The following is a 9,875-nucleotide window of genomic DNA, read 5'->3' on the forward strand; positions in this document are numbered from 1 at the left end:
CTAGTATATTAGATGTACATTCAATACTAGTAAATGACAAACTGGCAGAAAAGAAATGGACTTTTCGCCCGATTGTTTTACTAGTATATTAGATATACATTCAATACTAGTAAATGACAAACTGGCAGAAACGAAATGGACTTTTTCGCCCGATTGTTTTACTAGTATATTAGATGTATATTCAATACTAGTAAATGACAAACTGGCAGAAAAGAAATTGACTTTTTCGCCCGATTGTTTTACTAGTATATTAGATGTATATGCAATACTAGTAAATGACAAACTGGCAGAAAAGAAATGGACTTTTTCGCCCGATTGTTTTACTGGTATATTGAATACTAAATGACAAACTGGCAGAAAAGAAATGGAATTTTCGCCCGATTCGTTTACTAGTATATTGCAGGTATACTCAATACTAGTAAATCACAAAAAAATATTTCTTCCAATAGCGAATTGAGGCCAATTCAGGGATAAAGTTACATGAAATGTGCTTTAATTGTGATTAATTAAATTTTTCTTTAATTGGAAAGTTCGAAGAAGACGATTAAATTTGAAGATTAGGAGCCACTGATTGGCAAGCGTTTAGGAGTGTTTAGAGTAATGGAGGTTTCAGGAAATCAGGGGCAGGGTTACATTGTCGGAGTGAACCAATTGCAAGAGACATGACATTTGGCTTTTATTAGTTACCACGAGGTTATAGAAATAGGGATCATTCCATTGCATATACTTTGAAAATGGAGAGCACTAATAAAGATTGAGATGAGTAATCTTTCTCAGTCCACACACATATGATATATTTTATTTTGCCGTTCATCATAAAAGTTCGATGTCTTCCGAAGGAATTTCATCTTCTTGCACCACGATATTGTGCGAGTCGTCGAAACCATCGAAGGATATCGTGTATTCCATGTTGTTTTTATTGAAGGTGATAATGGTTCCCACGAACCATCCCTCCCAATTTCCATTGGCATCTGCTGTCTCCACGTTAACTCTTCTGTTGAGAAGCGAGCCATTCCCTGTACAGAAAATGGATTTTTAATACAATTAAAGAAAGTTAAAAAAAAAATTCCAATCCTTTGGTTGAATGTTGTTCAAAAAATCTGATGGCCGGTTTTTTTTTTTTTTCTGTTTCTTTATAAAAAGAACAGCCTTGAGCGGCGGAATGAAGTGGCATTATTCGAGCACATTGATTGCTAATGGTTTATCTGGGGTTTTATTGTTGGCAGTTCCCGGCGTTGAGTACTAGAGGCGCATAGTCCGTCTGGACGAGACGTCTGCTTGTACTCAATAGTAAAATCTGGGACAAGACCGTGCGGATTATACCAATTATCTGCTTTAGATTTCACCACTGTTTTTAATTATACAGTTTATACCTTTTCCAGTTTTTCTCCTCTTCTTTTTTCCAGAATCTGGGGGACCTGGAAAGTTGTAATTTTAAATTAAACAAAATTATATTTCTTATTTACGATATTTTTGTCATCATAATAATTATTAGATCTTCTATGAAGACATTTTTATTCCCTTTCGATATTTATATGCTATTTAACAATTAGATTATAAGTTCGAGATTTCTGTGGCCTCATAGAATTAGAGAGCGAATAATCTAATTGTTTTAGTAGAATTCTCTCTGAAATTTCCTTCAAATAGTGATTCCAATTATTTCTGGTGTTAGTATAAAACTTCCCGAGTCGGAGGATTCACGCAGACTGAATTAATTGAATCTAAATTTGACATTTGCAGTTGTGTACGCGCGTTTATCGGTTCCTTTCAAGAATTTCGAGCTTTTTAATTCAAGAAACCGTAAATGCCCTCCTTTTAGTCTTCCCAGGAATTTTGTTATTCATTTGTTCCTAAATTTTAATTCAAAACTTCGGAGAAACGAGGAAACGTTGCAATTTTGTGGACCACACCAAGCCACTGAACACTAATGGCTGATAGTGTGCAATGGCTCAGCCAATCAGATCACAACATGTTATGTTATTGGCTCGACTTCAAATTTCTTATGAAATACATACCCTGAGGATCATCATCTGCCACTGTAACTTCACTTCTACGCCGCCAATTCCTCTTCCTCTCCCGCCTTTTCTCTTGACTGGAGGGTGACTGGTCTCTGTATGTAGTGGAAACATTGTTCGTAGCAGCAACTTTTTTTGCTGCATAGATCTTGTCTATTCGGTACAAGTGAGTCAGTACCTCGGACAAGCTCTTTTGTGGGCCATCTTTTGGTACTGACTCCCTATTTATAGACTCCAATGGATTTGTTGTAGAAGTACAGGCCTCCCATTGCCCCTCGTTCATTAACGTGAAGGCTGCCGTGAACATTCCTATATTTTCATGAAATTAAGAAGCTGTTAAGGTTGGAATATGACTACAACTGTCACACAAGTGTAATGAAGCTCCTATACGCTGAATCTTTCGTTGCGAAATTTGGACAGTTTTTCCACTTTGGAAGACAGAAGCGGTAATTAACATGATCACGTAAGTTTTGATGGACTCAATTTTTTTTTGCTATCAAACATACCCTTCTTCGCGGCATATAAGCCTTGTTAAAGGGCACTAGTCTCTGATATGTTATATATAAAGTGACGTCGGTTAGTTGTCCGTAAAAAACTACGAGCTTCCTTAATTTACAAGGTACTTTATATTTGCCGGAAATAAGAAGCCTTTAAGTCCGTTAAACAAAGTGTTTCAGCATTTATTGAACACCTGGTCTAAAATAAAGAAAATAACTGATAACGTTTGCACTTACGTATATGTTTCTCCCTTGTCCACCATTCCTTCCAAGCCTTTGCCTTTTTCCAGCTGGTATTATTCAGCTCTTCAGCGACTGTTCGTAACTTTGGAGCAGTAATATATCGTATTGCGCTCGAAACTTCTTCCTCACCAGCCAGAACTTTGAATACTTTAAGGACTTCCTCCTTTGTTAACAAATCTTCTATTTTTGAAGCGAGGTGTTGGAATAAAGGTATTTCGGTTTTTCCTTTGCAAACACGATGGCTTATTCTCTTGTAGGAACGTGACCAGTGCACCTATAATTGTGGCAGATGGAGTATTTGTTACGATGACCTAGTTAGAAATTAATATTGTTGTTATTATTGTTATCTAAAAGCTATGTCCTGAAAGTTAAGATATGAAAGATCATAAAGTTGAACTGGGTAGAAAAGTGTTAAACATAAATACGCATCACAGTAATGTTCACTACTTAAACAGCCGGGAAAGTAACACTGAAAAAAGTTCGGGCTTGAACGGGATTCTAATTAACCCATGACCTCTGCGTTACCGGTGCAAATTATGTACTCCCCGTAAATCCTCGAATTAGTGCCTCTCCTCAAATAAGCTCCCTCTTCGAATAAGCGCCCCGGCTTATCGGCCAAAATTTAAAATAAGCGCCTCCCCTCCAATAAGCGCCCCCCTACGTCCTCCTGTCTTATGGAAGAGTACTGAGACAACAAAAAATGTATAGTTTTGGTCGTGTTCAATCACGAGCGAGTGATTATGTACTCATTCAAGCACTGCACGTTGACGCAACGGATGGTAATGACGATCTGCTGATTTATTGCCCAAAGCTCAACCAACCTTGTGCAGCAGGCCCAGACCGGCTAAACGGGTTACATTACATAGCTCTTAAAGAGAGACAGGATCCTTGTGAGACTTGTGAGGGACTGACATGTAAAAATATTAACAGAAATACCCAATCATATCTGAGAACGATTGAGGAAAAGTTTAATAAGCGCCCACTCGATTAAGCGCCTCCCTCGAATAAGCGCCTCCCGTCTTCTCCTAAATTTGAAATAAGTGCTTTGGGCGCTAATTCGAGGATTTACCGTATTTGGAAACAAGTGTTTATTTAACCTTGCATTCACGCAACACCTTGCTTGCCATTTGCGAGCCTAAAGGTTCTTCTAGTCCGTTAGCTTCTGCATCCGAGAAGTCAACTGTTATTCCTTCGATGTTCTGGCCATTGTTGAAATCATTATGTTGTTCGTTGACAGCAGCAAACATCTCACGGAACACCTTGCCATGGGCTTCACCATTTTGCTTGTTTAACAGGCACCGCGCTACGTGAGTCCCTGGGTAAAACAATATTTGCCATCTATGACGCTTCAATGAACATTAACCATTGTTGAAGTGTCAAGGATCAGTAAAAAGGAGTCTAACCTGAAGGAGGAAACTAAAACCTTATGCCATATTATGAAGTACGCCAAGATACTCAAGTACTCACATTCCAATGTCTCCAGGTCAAACGTTACCACGTTGATCAAGTATGGCATATAACCATTTCCAGTGAATGTCAAATCTACGTTTAGATGCTCCGCTGAAGCAAACAGGCGTGACTGGTTGGGGTTCATGAAAAAGGCTGCGCGAAAGTTTCCAGAGAATATATAAGGGGCCCTCTTCATCGGGTAAGGAAGCGAGAGTGCTCTAATGTTCTGAACCATATCCGCATTGGTAGATTCGTCTGTGAAAGATAAAAAAACTCTTGTGAACGATTTGGGAAACTTCAATCGTGAAGTGGGCCCCGTGCGGCTATTTGTCATAATAAAGAATGACGTGGCTACTCTTGTAACATGGTATAACTTAACATGTCCTTATTTTACTCTGTAGCATTTCAGAAATGCAGTTCCTTGCATCTTAAACTCCAATACATACATACATTGAAAGCAGTATGAGTGTGTGTGAGGGGAGGGGGGGTGGGAGGGGGAGAGGTGCATTGGCTATTGCGTTCGCTTCCTACCAATGTGGCCCAGGTTGGATTTAGTTAGAGGAAATGTTTGATTTTGGTTCTGGTCCTTACTCTGAAGAAAGAAAACGTTTGAATGAATGAGGCTATATAGGAAACCTTTGCCAGTGATTACGTGATAATAATCTTTTTCACATGATTGTATACTAAAACACGCTGTACACATCTTGTAGAAATGGTGGTCTCGTGCTGATCAATAAGTGATTACACCTACCTGACACCATTTCTGGTTGATCCACAACCTGCTGTATTTCTTTTTCAAAATTTATGATCTTGCTCATCAAATGTATTTCACCGTCTGTACCTCCAGTACTTTTAAAAGCAAGATTCCTCACTGTTCTAATTTTATCGAGGTTGGCAGCAACGATACTTTTCTCCATTGGAACGTAAGGCATTCTATGTCCTACAAATGTAAACAAGAAGTTCTCTAAAGAGTTGATAGCCACAAATAGCTTTTACCTTACTCGTTCATTTCCAATCCATTTTCTTAAGACTTTTCTAAGACATGCAAGAACGTATTTCTACTTTTCTGCTTTGCCGCGTTGCTATGAAAATTATAGGTGCATACGACTTAAAAAAAAAATTAAACATTTTGTCAACAAGCGCTGCTTTCGTGAAAAATAGCCATTATTTATCAGTACCTTTCTGGAGTTCCTTTGCCTTTTTGGAAGGGTCTAATAAGACCGCACTTTTTAAGTCATTGACTAGAGATGATGGTAATTTTCGTGGACTTGGCTTGCCGTGGTTATGACGAGGTACCGGTTCATCAAGACTTAAAGTACCCATCCACCTTCTCCGGTCGTCAGGTTTCTTTGGCCATATGTTAACAATGTTGACAGGACACTGTTCAGACTTCTGAAGACCGTGTGAGTTGCTATGTGACTTACAACGGTTTATTCGCTGGGCTGTCGAAACAGTGTAATTGCAATCAGATGCTCCGCAAACTTTAACTCCTGCCCAAACAGATCTTCTGACTATCACTTCAGTCTTTAAGCCATCAATTTCTATTATCTGGGGTGAGGTGTGGCTTTTTGAAGAAGATAATTCACAATCATTAGTGAATATATCTATAGTGTCACTTTTGTTACGGAATTTACTAACGTCTTCACAAAATAAAAACTTTTCTGGCGAATTTCCATATCCGTGGTACACATAATCATCTTCAGAAGACATTTTTACCCAGTTGTTTTTAGATGCAAGAGCAGATCTTATAATGGGCATGTACTGCTTCCCTTTACATTTGCTTTCGCTTCTTCTTGACTTGTTAGAGGTTACGACATCACAGGGATTTTTCACAAAGACTTCAGATGGGTTTTCTAAAAACTGATGACCATTCTTGGATACTGTATACTTCCTGTATTCTTGGGCAGCCTTTAAATCTGTTTTCCGTGAATATTATGTCTGCATATCCCTTTCCAACTGCTTGACGTAGGATTTTGCTCCATACCGTACTACTTTTTTGCGTTCCTTTACCATACGTATTGGACTCAAGGGAAATAACCTTCATTTCAACATCTTTCATAGAGGAAGTACCTGAACCCCTTAGCCAATTTAAGATATACAAACAAAGATAAAACCGAAATATTTATGTCCAAAGAATATGATCGAGTACAGAAACTATAATAAATACGGTTAGCAGTTGTATGACAAGACCACAGACTCAAAGAATAACAGGCTCAAGTCAGTTGCGCCCGGGGGGGAGAGGGAAGGTAATGTAAAGCGGTTTCATGAAACCTTCAATAATTTTGAATATGCTCAGTAAAATGTTAAGGCATGCATTGTGCATATGTCTCACGTTAACTTACCTGTTTTTCACTGGTATTTTCTTGAAGCTCGTGAATCACCTCCAGCACCAACAAGAAATCATCTTTAATGTTGTAAACCAAATCAGTACTCAAATCACACGATTCGCAGCATGATTTATTGTATTCCAGAGGTCCTTCCGGATCTTCGCCGAAGCTGGCAGTGAGAAAGGCTCTCATGCACTCTCTCGTTAACTTGCAATAAATAAACCTAGGAAATATAAATATAACCTTTAAGAAGTTGCTGATGGTCTTGACCGTGTGGTAAACTTTTTTCAGCTGAGGTTATCTTTTCAAAATATAATAGCGACCGATAGATTACCTCCAGGATACGGCGTATTTACTTTTAATGTTTTCTTTTTCTTTCATATCTACGCCTTTCAGCCAAGTAACCAACCGCTGATCATCCCGGAATTCATTACAATAGATTATACCTATATGCAAAAGGAGAAAATTCGTTGTGCGTTAGCAAGCTCAATTCAAGGGACATAATTTCGCAAACAAATACATTGTTCTCCTAGTTTTCATCACACAGATTAAGAAGCTAATAATTTGAGAAAATGCGATTAAATTATTATTACCTTTTTGTGTGTCTTCCATTGCGTCCTGCCCTTCCAAATTCTTGAATCCAGTTAAGGTGCGAGGACAACCAATTCAGCACACCAGATTAACGTGATCATCGCGCGTGCCTACCTGGTAGGCCTCCGAGGCAATAAGAAACTGACTCTCATGGCTTCTATAAAAAGATGCATCAATGAAATTCAACATGATGGTCCAAATCTGATGGCGTTCTAGTAGGCCTTTTTTAAACTTGTCTGAAAGGTGGCATGGATGTTGTGAAATGGATAGAGTTTATGGACTGTTTAGCCTTGGAAGGCACGAGTAAATTGCTTTTTTCCCTCTGCCAAGTTTACTCTCCTAGATATGGATTTATTTAAATATATTATTACATTTCATAAAATACCTGAACTTAGACATGGTCTGTAACTTCTCATTTTCCTTCATTTCTTTGCCATGGTACTTGAGACAAGTCTGCGTAAGCTCCTCGACCATGCAATTGTGCGCTTCCTTAACATGTGCCACGAAGTCCATAAATATAATAAGGTACTGCCCGTCGGCCATGTTGACAATCTTTTCCGGTACTTTTTTCCATTTTGAAGGCGAGGCTAATGATGAGATGAAAAAGGATCAATCATTTATTGTAACTGCTTTATAGTGGCATAAACACAAGGTGCATAAACACATAAACACCTAAACACAAGGTGCATTCCAAACAAATCGTGATAACTCTGTTCTTGATCCTTTGTTCATAGAAACATAGGTTAAAAGTCATAAGGAAATTACAACTTCTAAAACAGTAGAAGTACAGTTACTGTAAGTGAGTTACATCAACATAACCTCATTTCCAGGGCTTTTCCCTAAGAAATTGGGAGGGGCGGGAAAAGACCCTGACATCGACTGGTCACGTGATCCCTTTTAGGAACCCTAATTTCTGCAAGTACTCTAAAATCCTCTATTTCTAATTTCCAAGGGAAAAGCCGTGGGTAGATATCAGTACACTTCTTAGTACTTAACGGTTAACCCGATTGATTATCAAGGAAATATCTATAGATACCATTTATTATGGTCACTGAATCACTTTCGGGTTTAATTGTTTTAATTGTTTAGTGCTCCTTGATCACATTGACTTACCTGTTTTGTCTGCGGGTTTATCACCGTTCAGCCCTTGGGAGGTGGCATTTACCCCTTGCTCTTCTTCGCCAAGGTCATACTCGTTAGTATTCATGTTGTCTGAAGCTGATGCTGACAATTTCTTCTTGCTGCTAGGTGTTTTCTCCGATTTAAAGTCATACTCGCCAACATATAACTTTATATTTGGCCTATTGACCGTAGACTTTATTACTACTGGATTTTTGAGATAATGTGTTACTAGCTCTTCAGATTGTTCAACTGGAAGCGTAGCCGTAAGTGGCATCACGGGTACATTTGGAAAAAGCTCGTGTAATCCTACCAATTCAGTGAAATACTTCCTGTAAAAGCAAGTTAAAATTCGAAATAAGAACTTCAATTTGGAAACACTCTGTTTAGTCACTCCCACCTCAAGCCCGCATTCTTTGCACCAGTGCCGCAGGGATGAGCGCAAACTCCAATCTGTACAAAAACTGGCGGTGAAACAAAACCGTACGCAACCATATATATTGTTATCCTAGTGCCTACGTTAACGTTTCTCAGTATTTGTATGGTATTTTGAGCTTTTGCTTAACGCTTGCGCCATACCTTTGATCGCTCTCTGTCATTCTATAATATAAATAATAAGTATAATAATGATAATAATAATAATTAAAATATTTAGACAGGGTAAGCACTCTTTGTGGTTTCATGCAATCAAAAAGGCCTTCCATCGAATTTCAAGAACGTTTTGATGATTTTTCAGTCTTAAATGAAGAAGAAGAATGGGAAGGGGATTTAGTGGACATGGAGTAACTAAAGAAAATAAGTAATTTAGTTGGTTTCAAAGTTAGAGTTCATTTAGATAATAATTGATAGATGCATGGACGACCCCATAAATGTTGATACCTTAAGAGTTGGCTTCAGTATTAATTTATTTCTTAAACGTACCTGGATTCGCCGTTCCTTTGGAATATCATGTGGCATTCATCAATAACAATCAGAGCAAGTTGGTGGCTTATTTTCAGCAAGGATCGTGCGGCACCAGTTTTGCCATCAACTCCCATGAGGTACTCCGGCGTATAATATACCAAAATCGGGAAATCTCTTTTTCCCACATTACTCATTAACCTTCTGAAGCTTTCCTTTGCACACGGTCCCGGGCCAATGTGAGCGGCGTCTATACCTTTATCAATAAGTGATTTTACTTGGGACTCCATTAACGCGATTGTTGGGGAGATAACCAAGACAAACCTTCCCTTATTCATTAGCGCTGGTACTTGAGAGCAAATGCTTTTACCCGACGCTGTTGGTTGCACTATGAGGCAGTCTTTTCCCTTGACGAAAGCACTTATTGCTTCGATCTGAAAAGGTTTTAAGTGGGTCACGCCTAACTGTGTGGCATACCCTCTCCATAGAGTTTCTTCCACCTCTTTCGTTTTTTTTGTTTTATGTCACTGAATTCTTTCACGGGTGGCCCTGCTTTTTCGTCGATTACTTCCGAAGTAGTTGCGTTACTCGTGTCACTGGACATCGTTGCGGCGTCCCTCTTTACTTCTTGATTATCACTGGGTAGCATTTCCTCAGCTAATATTAATAGCTCATCCATATCGCGATCATTCCAGTCACCCCATTCCAAGTCCGTAAGTATTTCTTTGTTTTCT

General features: G+C 38.8%; 2 protein-coding genes across 2 annotated transcripts; both read right to left on the reverse strand.

Annotated features, from left to right (window-relative positions):
* Positions 1-511: 511 nt before the first annotated feature.
* LOC110056913 (uncharacterized) lies at positions 512-5,914 on the reverse strand. The gene is made up of 8 exons (XM_089292098.1): positions 5,383-5,914; positions 4,956-5,144; positions 4,223-4,459; positions 3,853-4,070; positions 2,750-3,029; positions 2,016-2,324; positions 1,374-1,418; positions 512-1,016 (listed from the first exon to the last, which is right to left on the reverse strand). The coding sequence occupies exons 1-8, from the start codon at positions 5,912-5,914 to the stop codon at positions 814-816; spliced, it is 2,013 nt and encodes a 670-aa protein (XP_089148224.1). The 3' UTR covers positions 512-813.
* A 1,283-nt stretch (positions 5,915-7,197) lies between these two features.
* Positions 7,198-9,479, reverse strand: LOC149118025 (uncharacterized). Its single transcript, XM_089292658.1, has 4 exons — positions 9,163-9,479; positions 8,236-8,573; positions 7,508-7,709; positions 7,198-7,279 (listed from the first exon to the last, which is right to left on the reverse strand). The coding sequence occupies exons 1-4, from the start codon at positions 9,477-9,479 to the stop codon at positions 7,198-7,200; spliced, it is 939 nt and encodes a 312-aa protein (XP_089148784.1).
* Positions 9,480-9,875: the final 396 nt, after the last annotated feature.

Source organism: Orbicella faveolata, unplaced genomic scaffold (genome assembly GCF_042242905.1).
Source record: "Orbicella faveolata isolate gen_17 unplaced genomic scaffold, um_ofav_v1 contig_1, whole genome shotgun sequence".
In the NCBI taxonomy this organism is placed as follows: Eukaryota; Metazoa; Cnidaria; class Anthozoa; order Scleractinia; family Merulinidae; genus Orbicella; species Orbicella faveolata.